The 25,237-nt window shown below is 29.3% G+C and overlaps 2 protein-coding genes and 1 long non-coding RNA gene across 5 annotated transcripts; all 3 read right to left on the bottom strand.

Annotated features, from left to right (window-relative positions):
• Positions 1–2,799: 2,799 nt before the first annotated feature.
• LOC111622489 lies at positions 2,800–7,174 on the bottom strand. 2 transcript variants are annotated; one of them, XR_002756280.1, is made up of 6 exons: positions 6,884–7,174; positions 6,623–6,710; positions 6,324–6,470; positions 3,444–3,513; positions 3,207–3,286; positions 2,800–3,130 (listed from the first exon to the last, which is right to left on the bottom strand). It is a non-coding gene; the product is annotated as an uncharacterized LOC111622489 (long non-coding RNA). The 2 variants fall into 2 exon arrangements; XR_002756279.1 differs by having other exon boundaries at positions 2,800–2,992.
• Positions 7,175–10,045: 2,871 nt separating this feature from the next.
• LOC111622509 lies at positions 10,046–17,125 on the bottom strand. 2 transcript variants are annotated; one of them, XM_023364910.1, is made up of 5 exons: positions 16,369–17,125; positions 16,132–16,218; positions 15,855–16,049; positions 12,454–12,567; positions 10,046–12,377 (listed from the first exon to the last, which is right to left on the bottom strand). In XM_023364910.1, the coding sequence occupies exons 1-5, from the start codon at positions 16,436–16,438 to the stop codon at positions 10,324–10,326; spliced, it is 2,520 nt and encodes an 839-aa protein (XP_023220678.1). In that variant the 5' UTR covers positions 16,439–17,125; the 3' UTR covers positions 10,046–10,323. The 2 variants fall into 2 exon arrangements, with proteins under 2 accessions (XP_023220678.1, XP_023220679.1); XM_023364911.1 differs by having other exon boundaries at positions 15,975–16,049.
• On the bottom strand, positions 13,424–15,218 carry LOC111622510. The gene is made up of 2 exons (XM_023364912.1): positions 14,917–15,218; positions 13,424–14,484 (listed from the first exon to the last, which is right to left on the bottom strand). The coding sequence occupies exons 1-2, from the start codon at positions 15,206–15,208 to the stop codon at positions 13,424–13,426; spliced, it is 1,353 nt and encodes a 450-aa protein (XP_023220680.1). The 5' UTR covers positions 15,209–15,218.
• Positions 17,126–25,237: the final 8,112 nt, after the last annotated feature.

Genomic DNA, 25,237 nt, shown 5'->3' with positions numbered 1-25,237 from the left:
CAGAAATTAAAGAATGCAAAATATGTTCATTCTAATAACATCGCAAGCTATATTGCTAGTTTGAGACGTGAAAAAGATGAGATTCTCAAGTCCATTTCTGAAGAGATAGAAGAAGAAAAACTAATTGATGAAGAAGATAAAGATGAGGAAGATAGAGATAAAGAAGGAAAAGATGAGAAAGATGGAGATAAAGAAGGAAAAGATGAGGAAGATGGAGATAAAGAAGGAAAAGATGAGGAAGATGAAGATAAAAAAGATGAGGAAGATGGAGATAAAGAAGATGAGGAAGATGGAGATAAAGAAGGAAAAGATGAGGAAGATGGAGATAAAGAAGTAAAAGAAGAAGAAGATGAAGATAAAGAAGGAAAAAATAAGGAAGATGAAGATGATGAAGAAAAGGCAGATGAGGAAGATAAAGGGGAAACATTAGTTGAGAATATCTTTGAAGAAGTAGCAGAAGGAATATCCCATAATACTGAAATAGGAGATAATCAGGAAGAACTAGGAGAAGAGGAAATAGAAGAAATTTTAGAATATTTTGACGAATAAAGAGGCATAATATATTTTATATATTATTTTGAATTAAAATTTTATTGAATTAAAAATTTAATATAATTAATTTCAAAAATACTGTCGAATTAAATTTATGTATAAGTACATAATTTAAATTTTTAAATAAGCACGATTGACTCTATATACTGTGTGTCAATTCTTTCAATACTGTTACATTAATTAACATAATTTGGCAATAGTATTGTCAATTTAATACAGTAGTTCCTTGTTATATCGCGCTTATCGGGAGACAAAGAAAAAGAGCGATATAACCGAGTACTAAAGATTATACATGCTATGGAATCTTTATCCTCTATTCGATTCTTTCATCAACAAGTGTTTATGACATAAAATAAGCTTAGTTTTTCAATACTGAATTTTATTCGCGATTATATCGCAGGGATCGAGCTTGCATAGAGCCAAAATCGCCACTTGGAGATATTTTCTCCATACACATCCTGGAAAACAATATGGACAGTCATTATTTTTCCGGCTGTTATATATAACAAAAGGAAAGTATGGCGATCGGTCAAAAAATGTGAACTTAAGACCCCTTAAAACGTCGAGAAATGAAAAGAATGGGTTTTTTTTCTGTATGTGTGGATGGGGAGGATATGAATTTGTTCACCGACTTAATAATTCCCGTGTCTTCTATCGAAAATTTCTAAAATTTTGTATTAAGGAATTGATGCTATTAAATTTTGGTAGTTAAAAATCAAGGGTGGGAGATACAGAGGGTCACGTGTCATATCTCGACATGGGATAGACCCTAAAAATTAATATTTTTGTCATTTTATAATAATATATAATATAAAAAACGTTTTAAAAAAAATCTTAAATGGTGCGTACACAATTTTTAACTCTCACCTACAAAGTTATGCAACTTTTAAAAGACGTTTTTACCTTCATTCATGAAATAAATAAAGGATTTTTTTAGCATGAAAACGAACTTTTATTTATTTTTTCTTTTTAATCTTCAACCTTATTTTTTTCAATTAATTTTCATTTCAGTACTTGCCGGTTTCTATATTACAGGCAGTTTTAAAATAACCCCCGCGAGAAAGGAACCTTCTATTGTTTTTCGTCATCAGATTTGACATAAGCTACTCTCTCTACAGTAACAATATACGTGTCTATTAATTAGGTGATATCAATGCTATGTGGTTCCTTTATTACTTGAACAAACTATGCATCATTTCGAAATTTCCTCATTAATAACTAAAGACATAACATCACTTACAAGTTAGACGTAAAATTTACAAAATTGATACAATTCCACTATCATCATTTTGCAGTGTGTAACGTCTAAGTGGAAGAATATTCCAATAACAAGTGTTTATTAATAAATCCTTCCACAATTTTATTTGATTTTCAGATACGAAAAAAATAATTTATCTTTCCTTTTCTAATTCGATTTTTGTTCTAAACTGTAATGTAATTTTATTAAATTTTAACGTAAATGTTTAAATGAGAGATTCGACTGTAGCAACAATTCAACATCCCTTTGTACTCTTTTCCATTTTTTTTTTCTTAACAGGAATAATAATTGACAGAGCATCAAGTTCGTTTTGATTTAAAATCGTTCTTAGAGTTCTTAGAGTGGATAAGGAAACCCAGTCTATATTATAAGTGATATCAGTTTGTGTGGTAAGGATTTTTGCAAGTCTCTCATCTAAAATCTTATCTCTACATATCTGAAATATCTCCAAGTCTTGAACGGATTGAAACCTATCAGGGTTTAACGTAATGAGTAGTTCTNAATTTTAATTATAATTACATAAGTTCTAAACATTTCTACATTTCACTGTTAATACTTTATCAAAAGCATGAAATTAGTCGGGATTAAACTGAAAAAAGATAAAGATATGTTTCGCAAGTATCGCTTACAGCGACCTAATATGCAGAATAGGAGATAAGACCAAACAGTACTGTTAGAAAGAATTGTATCAAAGAGGTTTTTAAAACAGTACAATGTGAAATCACCACAGAAATGAAGATAAAAGCACAACAGAGAAAGAATTGTAAAAGATTATTTCGAATCTAACTTATAATCTAACTTATTATTGATTTAGTAACTTATAAAAATGCATATGTTAAACATTATTTTTCATTTATTAACCTCTCCTTACTTGGAAAGTTTAGAACTTATCATAAAAATAATTATCAATTAATAATCATTTCTATTACTTCTAGGCTATTTTGTACTGTATACTATATTAATATGACTATATCTTTAGTAAATGTTTTATACCTTCATTATTTAATCTTGTTCGAAATATCTTAATTATTATATTGCATATAACAGCAAATAAGACTGATACAATAATAATAATATTAATTATAGAAGTGGATGGCTTGGATGGTGTAATTGAAAAAGCTCGCTTTGAAATCTCTTCTTCCTTTCCTTCCCCTTCATTTTCACTATCAATTTGTTTTCTCACTAATATTAAAAGAAAACACTTAAAATTATGAATAATATTATTTAATTATTAATTATACGAAATCGAGCTGTTAATAAATTTCTTCTTTATTTGTTCTTCTATAAGACAAAATCAGTTCATGACTATCTTGCCCTTTTCTAGAACAAATAAAGAAATATAAATAGGTTTACTTGTATATTAAATTTCGATTTTCTTTAAGTTTTCAATAATTACATTTTCTGGATTTTATCTTCTGTTCATCACTGAATATATAATATTGATTTCCTATTTGTCCTTGTAAGTTTTAACGACAACTAAATTTAAAAATAAATTTTAATAAATTATTATTGTAATAAGTACAATATATATGATTTCATTTATTAAAATATTATAAAACCAGAAAATTGATAGAAATCAAAATATATTTTGCATTAATGATAATTAAGTGTTTCATACATTTATAAAATTTACCTGGTTTTGAAAGATTTTCATTCGTTAAATCTAAGCTTTGACAAGGGATAGACTTTAATATATTCTCTATCTGTTCGAGTTCATAAAAATAAATTCAAATTATCTATAAAATTCTGAAAATGGACAACATAAAGAGACCATATAATTTCATACTTACCGTAGATTCACACAACAATATCCTCACCTCACTGTCACCGAACAAAGGGTTATTGATCAAAAGAGAACAAATATACACAATAACCTTATCCCACAAACAACAGGTTGCTGATCAAATACAGCAACAGACAAAAACATTTAACATTAATGAAGATCATGTAACCTGTCAGGTTAATCCAACAACAAGCATTGATAATACCACACATACAACAACTACCACTAATGATACTACGGACACTTCCTCGTCCACCACTGATAACACAGATTTAGTTAATACGCTCTTATATTTCAAGAAAACTCACTAAATATATATGTACAGATCCCACACGAAGACCACGAATACCAAAAATCAACACGTCAAAGATAGTAGGAAAAATACTAAATTATGTAAACACTCACTTATTACTACACTACATTCATTTAATTTTTACACTCTCAGACATTCATACATTAGTTTATGCTGGGACAGTCACAGTAGTGACACAGCATGGACTGAAAATACAATCGCATACAGATACACACAAAACACAAGTCTAGCACAAGCCTGCCTGGCAGAGAAGAATAGAAACACAAATAAATGACATTAGACAGCAATTAGGCAGGCTGACACAATACACTAAAAACAACATAACACCCAAATTAAACAAACAACTCAAAAACATTTTCAAGAAAATCAAAACACACAAAACATGAACATCACAACACACACATTACAGAATACATCGATACACTAAAACAAAAACTCACAGCCAAAGCATGTAGACTCAAACAATAGAAAACATGTACACTACGAAAACAACAAAATAAGTTATTTACAAACAATAAAAGCTCTTTTACAGACAAATTAGTAACAAAACAAACACTGATACATAGCACAGTGGCACACCAACAGAAGAAGAACTCATAACTTATTGGTCTTTTCTTTGGTCCAGTGCTGTTACACACAATGCTACATATTCTACACATGTACAGAATACATCCATCACTCATTGCATTTTTCTCAAAACACTATGCAGCACTGGAGAAGAACACTACATTTCAGGGTTCATAACACTTTCATACAAACAAACCAAATATTCATAAGGTGAGGAATGTTTCAAAGAGATTCCTTGAGTCCTCTCTGGTTCTGCTTAGCCCTGAATCCATTATCCAATATGTTAAACAACACGCAATACGGCTACAGTATCAGACATGAAAAAAACAATACAGTTTACGCTGTCACATCTCATGTAAATGGATGAAACTTTACGCATCCACACAAAAACAACTTCACCAACGCCTACAAATCATCCATTCATACACCAAAGACATACCAATAAAGTTTGGCTTATACAAATGCAAAACACTTCACATAGAAAAAGGAGTTCTGAAGAAAGATTTTGCACTTGGAAATGGAGATATTGAATCCATAGAAGAGGGCGAATTCTACAAGTATTTAGGATTCAAACAGGCCAAACTAACAGAACATACACAAATAAAGCAAAGATTAATTAAAGAATACCAAAGTAGATTAAACGCTATTCTCAGAACACGGTTAAAGCAATAAACACGTATGTCATCCCAGTATTCACATATTCTTTTGGAGTTATACATTGAATTCGCACAGATCTTGAGTAACTTCAAAGGAAAACAAGAACAACACTTACTAAGCATAAACAACATCATCCTAAATACGCAATAGAAAGATTAACCCTTACATGTATAAATAGTCTGATTGACATAATTAACCCTCCCTGCAAACAAATATAGACACTGCGAGAGTTTTTCTACAAAAACAAGAAACATCATAGTTACATAAAGCAGTAACTTTAGCAGACTCAAATAACACACCATTAAATTTACACTCACAACATATAAAAAGCATAGACACCATTAAGCAATCGTGGGTTCAAAAGGCACTCCACGGCGGGCATCCACATAAGAGAAACTGAAAGACAACATTTACAAATGACACATGCAGAAAATGTCACATCATGCCAGAAACTATACAACACATCACTTCCGGTTGCAAGTACTTGACACAAACAGATTATTACGTAGACATAATCAGATTATTACGTAGACATAATCAAGTAGCAAATATAATACACCAAGAGCTTGCAAACAAACACAAATTATTAGACATCACGAACCATATTACAGAAACATCCCACAGACAGTGTTGGAAAACAACACTGTCTGTGGGATGTATATACTTTGACAGAGCCATAATCACAGATAAAACTACTTACCACAACAGACCAGACATCACACTCATTGACAAACACAATAAAATCACATACATTATAAACATATCCACTCCAAACACTAACAATATACAAAACACATGCACTAAAAAAATCAGCAAGTTCACAGAACACGCTTAAAAAATAAGGCATCTGTGGAGGATGAATAGGGTGCTTATTGTACTGTACTACCTATCATTCTCTCCTCTACAGGTGTCATACCACACACGCTAAACAAAAGCCTGAAAACATTATAGTTGAATAGAAACACATACATCACACTATATAAGACCTCTATATTGAATATATGTCATATTGTTAGGAAATTCCTGAATACAGACATAAACACTGACACACTTTAATTTTTGTCTTGTTTTGGTTGCTATGCCTCGACTATGGTCCGGCATATTACACAGTCACCGGTGTCAACCGAGTATAACCCACTAAACCCAACATAGTAATAATAGTAATAATAAAAATTTATTGAAAATAACCTTACCAAATTTGTTTCTAAATCATTTGCGACTGTTTCCATTTGCATTGCAGAAATTTCCATTTGAGATGTGGAAGCTTCCATTTGTATCACGGATTCCTCTTTTCCAGTATATTTTCTTTGTTTACAATTTCATCTTACTCAAACTTTACTCTGTTATTAATTTTCAGAACAAATTTTATTTTATAATCCTATTTTTAATTTTATAAATATCCTATAATAGATTTTTGATATATAAATTAATTGTATTTCGTTTATTATTTTATTTGTTACTTTCGGGTAAAGCATGAAGCTGATAAAGTTACTTTCTAATGTAGTATCAGTTGGGAGAAGCCCTTCTATCATCGTTAAATATGTTGACATCATCTACGAAGTAATTGATTGTCCGAATGTCTTCCAATTATAACATGAAAAATTACGTTAATATCTAAATAAGTCCACAGTATTTACGTATGAAATTCGATTCAATAATATTAGATTTATAAGTAGATGATTATATTTTTACTGTTATATAAATTTTAAATTTATAATTCATAAATAATTATTTAATATGATTTATTTCTTACCTGTTATATGAAACCATTAACACTCACACCTTATTTTAAATCACACAGAGGCAACTTTCATTGTAACTTCTCCCTATATGAACTGAAATTTTTAACTTTGAACCGTGGTTTCAACACGTGTTTCAACCACGTGTTGTTGGCTTCGTGCCAAAGTTCATTTCCAACTATCGTTTGCTTCTGTCACGTGAAATTAAACAAATCATCTTATAATATTTTAAATTTTAAAAACAAATCACGTGCAAATGCTTTATGGACAGCACCAGTTTCTCACTGGTGCTGTCCATAAATTACATCTGCATTTCTCTTGAAATTTTTACTTCCTCTTTCCTTCTTGTCCAAGTTTCCGTAACCTCCTCCTTTCTCCGGATGTCCAATAAAACTCGATTCCTCTTTAAAATTTTATTACTTCACGAATGATAGATACTATAAGTAGAAACGAAACATGCAAGAAATTTTGAAATAAATATAATAAAATGCATAAACTGTATACAGTTTAATGAAACGAAAGGAAGTTCAATGAAGCTAAACACCTCCCCCTACTGTAGATAATTGTTTTATCACTAACAGACAGTTCGGTATATAAATAATCCATAACTTAATAAAACTGGAATAATGAATCAATTTAAGAAATTTTGTCTTACTGCTATTCATTTTTAACTTATTCATTTAAAATGTAAAACGAAACTAAATTTTCTAAATACCTATTTTTTTTTTTATATTAAAAGCGAATATTTTACAATACATAGTATTGAAAATTACAATACTATGTCATTTTAAAAACGACATTAAATTAACAAAGTCGTTCATTTGATTTATATTAAATTAAAACATAATTTCATTTTATATGAATATAGTCTAAATACAAAATTCATAATATTTTTAATTTAGAAATAAAAAATTACATAAATTTTTATTTTTTTTTAATTGATAGAACGCAACAAAGAATAACATTGTTGAATTTTATTGTTACTGTTCCATTGTTAAAAACATTCAATGCAGAAGTCGAAAGTTTCATCGAGGTGAGATTTCCATGTATTTGCTAGTGGAATGTTTGTTGTTTAGCGCAGTCACCTCAGGAGAAAGCGCCGAATGTACCCAGCCGAACATCGATGTTCAGATGTGTCCGTGACACACGCTTGCCTTCCGAATATCCCGCTAGCAAAGCCATGTTTTCGGAGACTTTCGCTCGCGATTATCACTGCGTTGTAGCGAGGTATTAGATGTGACCCAGCTGGAGAGTAATGAAAGCGATATTTCGATGCATTTGATAGCGGGATGTTTGGTGTCTAGCGCAGTCACCTCAGGAGAAAGCGCCGAATATACCCAGCCAAACATCGATGTTCAGATGTGTCCGTGACACACGCTTGCCTTCCGAATATCCCGCTAGCAAAGCCATGTTTTCGGACACTTTCGCTCGCGATTATCACTGCGTTGTAGCGAGGTATTAGATGTGACCCAGCTGGAGAGTAATGAAAGCGATATTTCGATGCATTTGATAGCGGGATGTTTGGTGTCTAGCGCAGTCACCTCAGGAGAAAGCGCCGAATATACCCAGCCAAACATCGATGTTCAGATGTGTCCGTGACACACGCTTGCCTTCCGAATATCCCGCTAGCAAAGCCATGTTTTCAGAAGATTGTGTCTATAGAGAGGCATACGAACTCTGCCTGTATTGAAAGCAAGCACAACACGCCATATTGCTGCAATTTCTCAAGAAATGTATTTGGTTAATGTTGAACACGCTGTAAGGCGCTTTGAACATGTAATTGATGCAAATGGATTGCACATTGAGCAAATTTCGTGAATAAAAATCTTTTGCGCGTTTCCATTTTGTGTTTCTTGTTCTACATGCGCCATTTTTTCACCTTGTGGTAGAAATTTAAATTAATTATTTTTTTGCATTTTCCTTTTTCCCATAGTCCATATAACGTATATACCAAGTTTCATCAGAATATATCAAAGAGAACGGGCTCTATACAGGTCTGAATAGGGCAACTTTAATTATAACCGCCCTGTATATAGGAAATCTTTCATTAATTACGTATACAGTTTAAGATAGAAGGGGATTAAAGTATATCATTGTACGCGATGAGGAAGAAGCAGATCAATGATGCATTTTCTACTTGAACTATTTAAGCGATACTGTATTAATGAAAAACGAGTTCATTCTTATAATGACTCGAAAATATTTGAAGAACTTGTTTAGGGACATTAAGGAAATGTCCTTAATGTCCCTAATTAACACATAATTAGATATACGTAATTCATGGGGAAGGATTTGCCGAAAATACATCATTGGTATACAATGAAAGTGAGCTGCCAGATTGGAAAAATAATTAGTCAATTGGGTATTTTTGATGGCACTTTTGTGATCATAAAAGATGGTTTACCCAATTGACGACCATTCCTGATCGGGCGATTTTTAGTTTATGATTTGTAACAGTCGCTACTTAATTGTTATTTTATGGGCCAATTAAAACAGATTTTGTTTATTTAAAATTTTTAAATATTTTTATCAAAATTTATTACAGGGAGTATTTTGTTGTTATAATTTACTTTGATATATTTGTTATTTGCTTGCACGAACAAAACATTATAATCGTTATCCATATTCAGCATTTTTGGACTTTATTTTAAAAATAAAATTATTACCTTAATATTAAATTATGACAATTAATATCACAATTTAATATTAAGGTATATCCAAGAAAGCTGTATAGGGATAACAATTGTATTTTGTTCGTGCAAAACAATCCAAAGTTATGTAATAATAATTGTAATGTAATTGTAAATTATAAGTTATTTATACATAAAGTTTGAAAGATTATAGTCTGAAGAGAAGTCAGGAGCAGGAGGCCCCGATTAACTATAAACGAACTTCTGATGCTAACTGGGATTCACATTATTTCAATTCAAAAGTTTTCCCCTGAACGCAGTTAAAAGATAAATTGCACTACTCTATTGTAAAAGGAAAAGTATGATGTACAGGGGCAAGATACTATAATACTAATTTGAGGTGGAGAGCATATATTTTAGAAAATCCTTACTGGATTTTTTACACAATAGATTCAAGTTAATCAGATTCCACTATATTAATTATTTAACGTTTATTTTGAAATAAAGTAAATGAAAAATTTCTTAACATAAAAACGTGACTTTATTTTCTAATTATATATATATATATATATATACACATATATACATATATTTCAATTCGCAATTTCCGTTTTTATATTAGTGATATAAATATAATTTCACTAAATATCTGTACATAAACTTACGAGTATTTTAAAAATTACAAAAGTATATTTGAATTAACATTTTATCTATGTTTTAAATTCCCAATTAATACTTAAATTATGCGTATTTACTTCACAAAATTACAGATTTTTTTTTAAATTAACATTTTTAGTAAAAACAATTGCATTTTAAAATAAAACTTATAAAATTGATATAATTTCATGATCATCAATTTGCAGCGTGTAATGCCTAGGTTGATGTTCCACCCAATTAAGAGTGTTCATTAACAAATCCTGCCACCAAGAATATTTAGAATATGTTTCAATTTGTTTTTCAGATACGAAAAGAATCATTTCTCTTGCCATTTCTAATTCAATTTTTTGTCTAAATTGCAAATGAATTTTGCCAAGTTTTACAGAAAATGGAGGTTGGTTTATTTGGTTTAAGGCAAAATAAACTAAACTAACAATTTCTTCTTCTCTATAAAAATCTTCAGATCGAAAATTTCTACTTATTTTTTTAAAATCTCTAAATTTATGTTCTATTTCTACAATAACAGTTGATTCGATATCGATTGCAGAAATTGCAGCTTCTAGTAAACTTCGCAAATCTACAAAAACATGTTTATGTTCGTCGATGTAACAAGGACACGAATTTAATTGAAAACAAACATATCTAATTGAGGGATTTGACTTTAGCAACAAGACAACATCTCTTTGTACTCTCTTCCATTTTTCTTTATTTGTTGGAAGAAAAATTGTTACAAGCTCAACTTGATTACGACTTAGAACTTCCCTTAGAGTGGATACTGAATCCCACTCTATGTTATAAGTGATATCAGCTTTTATCATACAGAATTTTGCAAATCTCTCTTCTGAAATCTTATCTCTGCATATCTGAAATATTTCCAAATCTCCAGGAAATTGAATTATTCGTGTTCTTTTCATATTGTATAAGTTTTCGCCTTCTGTTAAGTCTCTTTCCAATCTATCAAAGTCCCAGAAAGTTTGCATGCCATAAAGAAATATGAAACGTAAAAAATTTTTAAAATATCCTTTTATCACCGTAATTCCGTATACTTCCACAGAATATTTATTGTTTTTATATTCTAAATTAAATACATAGAAGGCAGCAAGAAATTCGATCAACATCTGATGAAAAGTAGAAATTGCTATATCGTCTCCAAAATTTGTGACAGGAACGATATTTAACTGTGAAATAATTTCAAATTCCTGTTCGTTGGAAAATTCTTTTTTTAAATCTTTCTCGAGAACAAAATGTTTATCGTTAATTAGATTTTCGAAGATTATTTTCCCCAATCGCAATAACAGTTTCTCGCCTTCTACGAATGATGATTTTTTCAGCAAATAATTATAACCGTATTTTGACCAATATCTACGAATTAGCATTTCAATTATTTTGATATATAAAGTCGTTATCGTTACGTTAAATTCTTCCTCGTGTTTATGAATACTGCATAAAATATTCATCATTTGTGGGCATATTGTTAAATCTTCCAGAAAGACCAAGTTCTCTAAATATATTTCTTTCATCCTTTTTCCTTTCTTCACATCGTCAACAAACACTTGTGCCACGTAACTTATCTGATCTTCTTGCATCAAACCAGTCAAAGAAAAATGCCAATCGAATTTGATTCTGATTGTTTTTGAAACCTTTTCGTTACTTGTTAAAACGACCGTCATTTTAGGTGAAGGATTATTTATTGATGACCGTAGAAAATCTAAGAACAATTGCTTCTTAACCATGTTATCGTATCCATCTAACAGAATGAGAAAGTTTAATTTTGATTTCACGAAGGCGTTAATTGAATTTTCATCTCTAGTTCCTAAAATGGTTTCTGTAATGGCCTCAATAATCGTTCTGTTCCCTAATTCTCGTAACTGAATGACAATTAATATGTCGTATCGTGACAGGTAATGAAGACTCTTTCTTGTAGACCAATCGTATGCCAATCTTCTAACCAATGTTGTTTTACCAAAAAATGGTTTTCCAGTTACCAGTATAAATTGCTTTTGACTAGAAATTCTTTTAATGGTAAATATGTCTTCTAATAAAAATATTTCATTTCTTAAAGAATTTTCCACCATTTTATCTTCGACTACTTTTAAATTAATAACATATTTTTCGAAAGGAATATCGCAAGAACTGTCATACCAAAGATTATGATGCTCAAACGAATTCATTTCTGCATATTTCTTTTTCAGCTTGCTTGTTTTTTTCAGAAGATCCCCATCTAAATAATAATATAAAAATAGAATAATAAAAGTGATATAATGTATGTGTTAATATAGAAAGTTTTGAAATCTTACCACTTATATATCCATTATAATATATTAAAAATCCAAAACAAGAAGCGATAGCAATCGCTAGTAGTAACAGGATGTCAATTATATTTAGGTTGAAGGAAGATTGTCCAATTGTTTCTGAAATATTTGATATATTTATAAGAATAATTAAATTTTAATTATAATTACATAAATTCTAAAAATTTCTACATTTCACTGTTTATAAAATACTTCATTTAAGTCAATACATTTTATGCTTAAAAAATCTACGCTTATCGCCACAGAATTATTAAGGAAAAGCAGTGTAGTGACGGGTAATCCCACTCACTCAGGTATCTCCAAAGAGAATGAAATTGCAAACGCATGATTGGCATGGCTACCTATCAAAATTGTTAATTCTAATAATTATAGGTAATGCTTGTATTTTAGCAACTAATTTCAAAAAGTAATGCCAATGTAATAACTTAGAGATTACATTTCAGTAACAAAAATTTGACTTTTATAAAAATAAATCAATTTTAATTTTAGGTAACTTTATGCTTAATTTGTTAATTCTAATAATTATTGGTAATGCTTGTATTTTAGCAACTAATTTCAAAAAGTAATGCCAATGTAATAACTTAGAGATTACATTTCAGTAACAAAATTAAATAAACATTAATTTTTTGTGATATTTGTGTAGCCTTATTCTATCAATTCAGTCAAATTTTATTCTTTCCTAATACTTGATACTTATTATATTGAAAAAACTTTTCTTACCAAAAAAGTTTTCAACTTACTACTGTAGTTTTTCTTTCGTTGAAACATCAAACATTAATGGAAAAAAAAAAAAAAAAAAAGAACATTCTAAAAACATACTAAAGCTTTATTTTCAGCTAAGTGCTCTTTTATTTTGTATATATTAATTTCAGCTATAGGACTAAGCTATTTATTTTTATTTTTACATTTGACAGATTTTATCCTTTACATTAATATATAAGAATTNAAATAAAACTTATAAAATTGATATAATTTCATGATCATCAATTTGCAGCGTGTAATGCCTAGGTTGATGTTCCACCCAATTAAGAGTGTTCATTAACAAATCCTGCCACCAAGAATATTTAGAATATGTTTCAATTTGTTTTTCAGATACGAAAAGAATCATTTCTCTTGCCATTTCTAATTCAATTTTTTGTCTAAATTGCAAATGAATTTTGCCAAGTTTTACAGAAAATGGAGGTTGGTTTATTTGGTTTAAGGCAAAATAAACTAAACTAACAATTTCTTCTTCTCTATAAAAATCTTCAGAACGAAAATTTCTACTTATTTTTTTAAAATCTCTAAATTTATGTTCTATTTCTACAATAACAGTTGATTCGATATCGATTGCAGAAATTGCAGCTTCTAGTAAACTTCGCAAATCTACAAAAACATGTTTATGTTCGTCGATGTAACAAGGACACGAATTTAATTGAAAACAAACATATCTAATTGAGGGATTTGACTTTAGCAACAAGACAACATCTCTTTGTACTCTCTTCCATTTTTCTTTATTTGTTGGAAGAAAAATTGTTACAAGCTCAACTTGATTACGACTTAGAACTTCCCTTAGAGTGGATACTGAATCCCACTCTATGTTATAAGTGATATCAGCTTTTATCATACAGAATTTTGCAAATCTCTCTTCTGAAATCTTATCTCTGCATATCTGAAATATTTCCAAATCTCCAGGAAATTGAATTATTCGTGTTCTTTTCATATTGTATAAGTTTTCGCCTTCTGTTAAGTCTCTTTCCAATCTATCAAAGTCCCAGAAAGTTTGCATGCCATAAAGAAATATGAAACGTAAAAAATTTTTAAAATATCCTTTTATCACCGTAATTCCGTATACTTCCACAGAATATTTATTGTTTTTATATTCTAAATTAAATACATAGAAGGCAGCAAGAAATTCGATCAACATCTGATGAAAAGTAGAAATTGCTATATCGTCTCCAAAATTTGTGACAGGAACGATATTTAACTGTGAAATAATTTCAAATTCCTGTTCGTTGGAAAATTCTTTTTTTAAATCTTTCTCGAGAACAAAATGTTTATCGTTAATTAGATTTTCGNCATCTAAAATCTTATCTCTACATATCTGAAATATCTCCAAGTCTTGAACGGATTGAAACCTATCAGGGTTTAACGTAATGAGTAGTTCTTTGGTATCTCTTAAACTTACTTCCAACCTGTCGAAGTTCCAGAAGGCATGCATACCGTAAAGAAATATGTAAAGTAAAAAATTTAAAAAATATTTTTCCATTGTTGTAACTTCAAATTGATGTAAACTACACTTATTGCTTTTATATTCTAAATTAAATACATAGAAGGCAGCAAGAAATTCGATCAACGTCTGATGAAAAGTAGAAATTGCTATATCGTCTCCAAAATTTGTGACAGGAACGATATTTAACTGTGAAATAATTTCAAATTCCTGTTCGTTGGAAAATTCTTTTTTTAAATCTTTCTCGAGAACAAAATGTTTATCGTTAATTAGATTTTCGAAGATTATTTTCCCCAATCGCAATAACAGTTTCTCGCCTTCTACGAATGATGATTTTTTCAGCAAATAATTATAACCGTATTTTGACCAATATCTACGAATTAGCATTTCAATTATTTTGATATATAAAGTCGTTATCGTTACGTTAAATTCTTCCTCGTGTTTATGAATACTGCATAAAATATTCATCATTTGTGGGCATATTGTTAAATCTTCCAGAAAGACCAAGTTCTCTAAATATATTTCTTTCATCCTTTTTCCTTTCTTCNCAAAGAAGTTAATTAATTAATAGCAGCTGAAAACACTGATAAGTCGTTGTTAAGTGATGATGAAAATTTAGACGATTTGCTTCCTTATAAGGAGTTAGAGAAGCAGAAATATGCTGTAACCGTATTTGTAGAGAATTTGGAAGTAACAATGAAATTTGTTTCTGCTGCATAATGTGTAGAGATTGATTGCATAACAATTGCAGTAGTTTGCACAGCCCAAATAGCTACAATGCGAGTACTGTTGTACTAAAATCTTGAGTCGAAACAACCAACGAGCGCTATTACCTTAACATGCCGGGTATTATCACTAAATTTGTAATATTCTAAATGAAATAATAAAGTACTTTGTTATTTACATCATTGCAACAAATTGTTACTTTAACGATATATTTCTTTAAATTTAAGTATGTTCTATCAGTTTTCCCTTAAGTGAGCGACATTATCCTGCTTTCACGTATATTTTTCCAAAGTTCTACCCTCTCGTTATTTAGGAATTTTGACATATGTCATCAAAATAATTATTAGTTAATAACCAAAATAATAACATATTATAACTTTTCCCTATTACTTCTAGGCTACAACATATATTTAGATTATGAATACGTCTTTAATTAATAAATGTTTTATACCTTCATGATAGATCATTTTTGAAAATATGTTTATTGCTGTTATTATGCAAATAACAACAAACAAGACTGATACAATAATAAAATCATTAACTCTAGAAATGCTTGGTTTGGATAATATACTCAAAGATCGTTCATCCTTCGAAAGCTTTTCTTCCTTTTCTTCCTCTTCATCTTCACTGTCAATTTGTTTCTTCGCTAATATTAAAATATAATACTTAAAATTACGAACAAATATAATTATAATAAATTAATTTCTTTTTAAGTTTTCAATAATTACGTTTAGATTTTCTGAATTTTAACTTCTCTTCATCAGTAAACACATAATATTGATTTCCTATTTGACCTTTTAAGTTCTTAACTACAACTGTATTTAAAAGAAAATTTCAAGAAATTATTATTCAAATAAGTATATATAATTTCATTTAATAATTACAGCAATATAATATACATAAAAATATATTTTGCATAAGTGATAAAGAATCTAACACATTGTTAATACGATTATAAAGTTTACCTGGCTTTGGAAGATTTTCATTCGTTAAATCTAAGCTTTGACACGAGACAGACTTCAATATATTCTCCATCTGTTCGAGTTAATTCATAAAAATAAATAAATTAAAATTACCTGAAAAAAATCTAAGGAGACGAACAAAATATATTTTAAACAAACCAAAACATAAGGCTAGATTTACGCACTAGTAAGCTAGCATATACACGGAAAGATATTACAATACTTTCTCTGTTATGTACCAAGAGAAAGTATCTTTTGTAACATTTGTGGAGTATCAGCAAAGATTACATTGTTGTCAGCATACAATAATACATGTAACTCAACTTGATCAGAAAGAGAAATCCCAGGTAAGATTTAGTAAATCGCACTATCAAGCCATTAACATGTAAATAAAAAAGCAGTGGGATCAGAATCTCATCCTGTAAAACTGCAATGTCAATACCAGACGAATCAGTCGTTTCGGCTAAAATCTTTACTCTTGCAGTAGCTTTGGAGTATATATCAATTATAAGACTAAGAAACCGTTTATTCATACCCATTCTTACTAATAGAGACCATAAAACTTTATGATTAACGGTATCAAAAGTCGACAAAAACAGCATAAAGTTTTCCTCTCTTTTTTGGAATTTCAACTGCACCAATGCATTTAATTAATACAAATATTTAATCCTGATAAGTCGAAAACGTATTTGCTCCTGACACAAAATATCATATTTAATAAACCAATCTTCTAATCTTTTATTTAATAAAGAAGTAAATAGTTTACCAATTATAATAATTATATATATATATGTAAACTGTGCATATATTTAGCTTTGCATTCGTATTTTTGTTTATTGTTACGCCAAATATGAGTCGCCTGAATTTTGTATGGCAAAGAAGCGTTTGATGTTTAAACTTGAGCGAGTGTGAACATCAAACTCACAAAGAAATGTAATGTGAGAACAAAGAAGTTAATTAATTAATAGCAGCTGAAAACACTGATAAGTCGTTGTTAAGTGATGATGAAAATTTAGACGATTTGCTTCCTTATAAGGAGTTAGAGAAGCAGAAATATGCTGTAACCGTATTTGTAGAGAATTTGGAAGTAACAATGAAATTTGTTTCTGCTGCATAATGTGTAGAGATTGATTGCATAACAATTGCAGTAGTTTGCACAGCCCAAATAGCTACAATGCGAGTACTGTTGTACTAAAATCTTGAGTCGAAACAACCAACGAGCGCTATTACCTTAACATGCCGGGTATTATCACTAAATTTGTAATATTCTAAATGAAATAATAAAGTACTTTGTTATTTACATCATTGCAACAAATTGTTACTTTAACGATATATTTCTTTAAATTTAAGTATGTTCTATCAGTTTTCCCTTAAGTGAGCGACATTATCCTGCTTTCACGTATATTTTTCCAAAGTTCTACCCTCTCGTTATTTAGGAATTTTGACATATGTCATCAAAATAATTATTAGTTAATAACCAAAATAATAACATATTATAACTTTTCCCTATTACTTCTAGGCTACAACATATATTTAGATTATGAATACGTCTTTAATTAATAAATGTTTTATACCTTCATGATAGATCATTTTTGAAAATATGTTTATTGCTGTTATTATGCAAATAACAACAAACAAGACTGATACAATAATAAAATCATTAACTCTAGAAATGCTTGGTTTGGATAATATACTCAAAGATCGTTCATCCTTCGAAAGCTTTTCTTCCTTTTCTTCCTCTTCATCTTCACTGTCAATTTGTTTCTTCGCTAATATTAAAATATAATACTTAAAATTACGAACAAATATAATGACAGGAACGATATTTAACTGTGAAATAATTTCAAATTCCTGTTCGTTGGAAAATTCTTTTTTTAAATCTTTCTCGAGAACAAAATGTTTATCGTTAATTAGATTTTCGAAGATTATTTTCCCCAATCGCAATAACAGTTTCTCGCCTTCTACGAATGATGATTTTTTCAGCAAATAATTATAACCGTATTTTGACCAATATCTACGAATTAGCATTTCAATTATTTTGATATATAAAGTCGTTATCGTTACGTTAAATTCTTCCTCGTGTTTATGAATACTGCATAAAATATTCATCATTTGTGGGCATATTGTTAAATCTTCCAGAAAGACCAAGTTCTCTAAATATATTTCTTTCATCCTTTTTCCTTTCTNGAAACTCTTTATTTTTCTGAAATAAGAATTATAGTTTTCGTATAATATACATTTAAAATTAATTATTATAATAATTTAAATTTATAATAATAAATTAATTAATAAGAAATATTTTACCGATATTCATTCAGTTTAGGAAATCCGGGAATATAATAATTTTTTGATAATATAAAATACATGGCATTAGAAGTCGTTCCAATAAAAATTAATAATGAAAGAAATATTATTCCTAATTTTGGCCATCTGTTCGTACAAAATATAAATTTGTTTTTATATAAATTTTTTAAAATTATATTAAAAATATTATAATAAATTATTTACCTAATCAATATGACTATTATTATCATTGCAACGAGACTCAATTGCATAAGAACAGCGATGAACCACAAATGAGGAAGACACTATAATAAGAGATAATACATTTGTTTAAAAAGTTATTTATATTTGTGCTTTTTCTAACTTATAACAAAAAGTAGCATTTAATTAACCTTACAAATTTAAGATCAAACCGTTATGAAATTTAATATTACCAGCTCTAGATAGTGATGGTTCCAATAATCCATTAACTCACCGTTCTTTCTTTCATAAAAACATTGTTAATATGAATTAGAAATTGCCACCATTCATTTTCGCATTTGTGGCTCGATTCTTCTATTATTTCTTTCCAATGAGGTCCTTCTCCAAAAAGTGGCAAAATTATTTGAAAACTCATTGTTACAAGTACAGGAATTGTCAACCTAAAAAAATTATTAATGAATAAATATAAAAGTAAAATAAGTTCATTCTTAATAAGAATATAATTAAAACAAATATTTAGTAGTTTTATTTTAAGATTTATATAGTCAGGAGTGAGGAATCTTTTAATTTTTGTGGCTTCTAGTACAGCCTGATAAAATATAAAATAATGAAAATAGTTTAATTTTGACTTATAAAAGTATGTTTTCTATTTTTTTTTCCTCTAGTAACGACATGTATTAGCCTATATATACGCAAAATTGCAAGTTAAACTTAATAAGGTTAAACCATAAGGTGAAATTATCATAAAAAGATTTTCCTTTATGAGAATTTTCCTTATCTTACGAGTCTCTTCTCTTATATTATCCTTCTGTAATATGATTTGCATTCTAATTAAAAAGATTCTTCTCCCCTTTGATAAAGTATTTATATATAAATACTTTTACCTAAAATATGTTTTAAAGAAGAATAAAAGATAATCGATTTTCATTTTCTTTCCATGTATAAATTTTTGCCAGTAATTTATAAATGCGCTGAAAATATTTTGAATCGAGGCTCTACTGTATTCCGTTTCTATTGGAAACACTTTTTACACATCCACCGACAATTTTTCGTTATTAATTAATTAATAAGTAAAGAATGTTCTTTAAAGAATTTAATAGCATAATAATTGAACCATCTTTCCAAAGGAATTCTTCAATTACCCAATGAACACTCGCTATCATATCATGAATTTGTTGTATGCCTTTTAGAAGTTACAGATTTAACATCATAAATAATTATTGTTAGGCAGAATATATGACACTATTAACTGGATATTGGTTGTCTTCAGTATCTAGTTGTAAAACTCGTTGTAATGTTGTCATTGGGCTGCAATTTGAAAAAAATTGTAGACCTATAATTTCCCACCGTCTGTCTGTCTTTCTTTAATCTCGAGAATGGAGTTAGATGGGTGAAAGACAACACCAGATATGGAAAGATTAGAGGCAGGAGGCCTCAATTAACTATGAATGAAAACCGGAATTCACGTTATTTCAATTCAAAAATTTTCAAGAAAAGGAAGGAATTAGATTACTAACACGATTCATAGACAATTGTTTGAGTTTAGTTTTGAAAGATTCTTCTGAATGTTGACCAGCAACGTATTGAAAGTACACCTACAGCTGCTTTGATAATACAGTAGAGCCTCGAAAACTCGGCACTCGATAACCCGGCACTCCGGATAACTCGGCCACACCTTGGCAGGGCAAAAAAATCCTTAGTTAATTAATTTTCATTATAGACAGCTTTATAAAAGTATAAAAGCTCTCATAAANTTGTCTTTAATATACAGGTTTATGAAGAAAAACTTCATACCTGCAGACTTCATATTCGTTTGTATCCTTGCCCAATTTGTACAAACTGGCATTACGAAGTTATTGAAGCTATTGGGCATGGTTAAAATTTAAGACAGCATCGACACAATTATTCCAGATATTACACAATACAATATAATAATCAATACAATACAATAATTTATATGGCAATTAGCTATTTGTTTTTCTGACAACCGACAGAAAAAGTTAAAATAAAGAGAAATCCATGTTTAAAAAATACATTAAACTGAAGGAAATTTAACATTGTCTCAATAAGTTGGGCTGTGGATTAGAAAAAAACAGTATAAAATAGCATAAAAGAAACCAGAGATTACTGTATAGCATTGCTTCCCAAAGTAAATTATTTTTTTCTTAAAAACTGAATCGTTTTCTCCGATTATTTGATAAACTTTCCTTAGACGAACATTTATATTTTTGTTTTTTTATAAACTGGATATTTGTGTTTATTTTTTAAATACTTTTGGGAGTTTTTATAATGGATAAAAGGTAGCCAAAAATTATAGTTAGACCTATCTATACATTATTAATATGAGATGATTTCAGGATTCCTGAGAAATCTTTCTTTCTGAGTCAGGAAAAAATCCTTTTCTTTCTAACTCAGAAAGTATTCTCTGGAATCCTATAGGAGTCAATGAAAATTATATAAATTTAATTATAAAAATGTATAGAAATGAATTTGTTACTTATATTATTTGAAATATAAAATGGAGATAGTTTCAACTACAAACATTCTCAGCTGTATCGATTAGTTCATTGATGTATGATCATAAGCAATTTCACCCTTAACATTCTTACAAATTGACCCTCAGTAGTATTAGTGTATAGCAGGTTGTTTTCATCTTCGCTTCTTCCAGTCTTGTGGGAGCGAACCTTTTTCCATATTCATTGCGGGTTTAATCAAACCTACAACGAGGAAGACCAAGTGGTAAAAGACGAGATACGTACGACATATCCGGGAGTAATCACTCATGAAAATTCCTAAGATTTCGGTCCCAGATATGAACCAAAGATCCACCGAATTTTATAATTATTCTACATGGAAATTTAATTACTTTATAGTAGCGAGAGAGAGCTCTCAGAGGCTACTGTTACCAGGACAGGGTTTTGAATGTTAGTCGCCTGCGTGCTACAGGTATTTGGCGACCCCTTTCAATGCCGATCGCCAGTAAATTCATAACTTAACCCAACCCATAAGAGCTACTGCTATGTTTTACTACAGTTTCATATAGTTGACAGGGATTAAAATATATATATATATATATTTTTAACGTTACAAATAAAAACATTTGTACTATTTAAAAACTATTTATTTATCTTATTAATTTAATTATTTAAAATTCTTTTAATATACAGTAAGTATATAATTGTTTTGTAAGTCTTTTCAACGGCACTTTATAAGTACTTTCAGCCTATTAAGTAAAGGCATAAAGAAATAACACATAGATTATCTACTAGTCTAGTTTTACGTTAGGAAAAACCCACTACGTTGACATCATCTACGAAGTAACTGATTGGCTAAACGTCTTCCACTCACAGTACAGTATTAACTTATTTAACACAGTGTTAACAGTTGAATACCGCAAGATTAAAAATTATTTATTACACTTTAACTAATACATTTTAATAATTAAAAATAAAATATTGTTAAAAGAAAATCTAGAATAACTTCAAACGTAAGAATTTTATCTCGAAAGATTAAGATTTTTTTTTAAATGTGTACAGTATTTATACATCAAATCCATTTAATAAAATCGAATTTAAATCTTATAAACACTTATAAATACTTTTCTTTAAATCTAATATTCATAAAACAATCATTATTTACCTATTTAATTCTCATATCTTTTAGTAAATGACAGAGAGAGACGACAATTTTCATTCTAACTTCTCTTTATAAATACCATTTTTACTGAACTTCCCCTATCATTACGTATCCAAACCACGTGTTTACTGTTGGCATGGAGCCAATTTTCACTTCCAAAGGTCAATTACTTCTGGCTTGTGAAATAAATAATCATGTGAAATTATATTATCTTATTGAATTGTTTTAAATTTTGTATGATTTGTTTCAAATTTCATTTTAATAATTGTATTAAAAACCAGTGTCTAGATTTGATACAATAGAATTAAAATACTTGGAAATGAACTTGATTACACTTGATTAGACTACAGCCAGAGACGATATAGGCCCTATATACTGGTTTACTATTAAATTAATAATAATTTTAGTTAGTGCCGGATTAACCAATAGACAAATAAGATAAATATCTAGGGCCCGGCTTCTTATATAACTTTTATATATTTTTCGTTATACCAGAAATAGGGTTTCTCATTTCCAGGTCTTTTATTTGTTCCTGGATTTCGGGGTAGAAAAGTGAACTGTTTACCAAAATCCCGGCAAATCCCGGGATAGAATTAATTGTTTTTAAGATATAGCTACAAAATAGCTTGAAATCAAATGATATAATTATTTTTCATGTGAATGGAATCGTGTTTAATGCATTTAAGAGAAGACAGATGTTATGTGTTTTTTTTCACTTGTAATCTGGAAGATTTCTAGTTCGTTTTCGAGATTGTAATANTAAAAATATTTTTTATAATAGTTTTTGTTAAAGCATTAAAGTTGTTTACCTGCATATCCATAAAAGCAACAGATGCAAAACAATGATAAAGCAACACAAGCAATTAATCGATACAGCGAATGATACACTATAATTACACTATCATTAGTGGGTACATCATTCATATAATAATATAATCCGAAATAAGAATACCACATCATTGCTATTATTCCTATCCACCATAGGCATAAAGTTCTCTGAAAAATTTAAGTAAGCATAAAAGAATTAATAGAGTACTTAAGAAAAAAAAATATTGAGGACAGAAAGGAAAAGAACACATTGCATTTACTGCCTAAAGCCTTAAAGACTGAAGAAAAAGAAGAGAATAAAATTGATAGTTTACTTATAAACCTAAGATATTTCAGGATTATTAAAAATCCATTGAAATAACTTGATCATTCACGAAATATAAAGCTCTTACCTTTCTAAGTATTAATGTTTCATGTTTAGCCAGAAAGTAACCTGTCAATAATCCCAATGAGTACGAACTCAAATGAGAATAATATGGAAGCTAGTTCGTTTTCGAGATTGTAATACTGTACTTCTTTTCCTCTCTAGTATTCTCGATTTGTTTACCCCGGCTGCTTTAATAGAGGCATCAAGCTTATAGCCCGATAATTCGACAGTTCATTTGTCTTTAATATACAGGTTTATGAAGAAAAACTTCATACCTACAGACTTCATATTCGTTTGTATCCTTGCCCAATTTGTACAAACTGGCATTACGAAGTTATTGAAGCTATTGGGCATGGTTAAAATTTAAGACAGCATCGACACAATTATTCCAGATATTACACAATACAATATAATAATCAATACAATACAATAATTTATATGGTAATTAGCGATTTGTTTTTCTGACAACCGACAGAAAAAGTTAAAATAAAGAGAAATCCATGTTTAAAAAATACATTAAACTGAAGGAAATTTAACATTGTCTCAATAAGTTGGGCTGTGGATTAGAAAAAAACAGTATAAAATAGCATAAAAGAAACCAGAGATTACTGTATAGCATTGCTTCCCAAAGTAAATTATTTTTTTCTTAAAAACTGAATCGTTTTCTCCGATTATTTGATAAACTTTCCTTAGACGAACATTTATATTTTTGTTTTTTTATAAACTGGATATTTGTGTTTATTTTTTAAATACTTTTGGGAGTTTTTATAATGGATAAAAGGTAGCCAAAAATTATAGTTAGACCTATCTATACATTATTAATATGAGATGATTTCAGGATTCCTGAGAAATCTTTCTTTCTGAGTCAGGAAAAAATCCTTTTCTTTCTAACTCAGAAAGTATTCTCTGGAATCCTATAGGAGTCAATGAAAATTATATAAATTTAATTATAAAAATGTATAGAAATGAATTTGTTACTTATATTATTTGAAATATAAAATGGAGATAGTTTCAACTACAAACATTCTCAGCTGTATCGATTAGTTCATTGATGTATGATCATAAGCAATTTCACCCTTAACATTCTTACAAATTGACCCTCAGTAGTATTAGTGTATAGCAGGTTGTTTTCATCTTCGCTTCTTCCAGTCTTGTGGGAGCGAACCTTTTTCCATATTCATTGCGGGTTTAATCAAACCTACAACGAGGAAGACCAAGTGGTAAAAGACGAGATACGTACGACATATCCGGGAGTAATCACTCATGAAAATTCCTAAGATTTCGGTCCCAGATATGAACCAAAGATCCACCGAATTTTATAATTATTCTACATGGAAATTTAATTACTTTATAGTAGCGAGAGAGAGCTCTCAGAGGCTACTGTTACCAGGACAGGGTTTTGAATGTTAGTCGCCTGCGTGCTACAGGTATTTGGCGACCCCTTTCAATGCTGATCACCAGTAAATTCATAACTTAACCCAACCCATAAGAGCTACTGCTATGTTTTACTACAGTTTCATATAGTTGACAGGGATTAAAAAATATATATATATATAT

The sequence above is a fragment of the Centruroides sculpturatus genome, unplaced genomic scaffold (genome assembly GCF_000671375.1).
Source record: "Centruroides sculpturatus isolate CEXI.00-Female unplaced genomic scaffold, Cexi_2.0 scaffold291, whole genome shotgun sequence".
NCBI classification, from domain to species: Eukaryota; Metazoa; Arthropoda; class Arachnida; order Scorpiones; family Buthidae; genus Centruroides; species Centruroides sculpturatus.
This window is presented reverse-complemented; position numbering and strand designations above follow the sequence as displayed.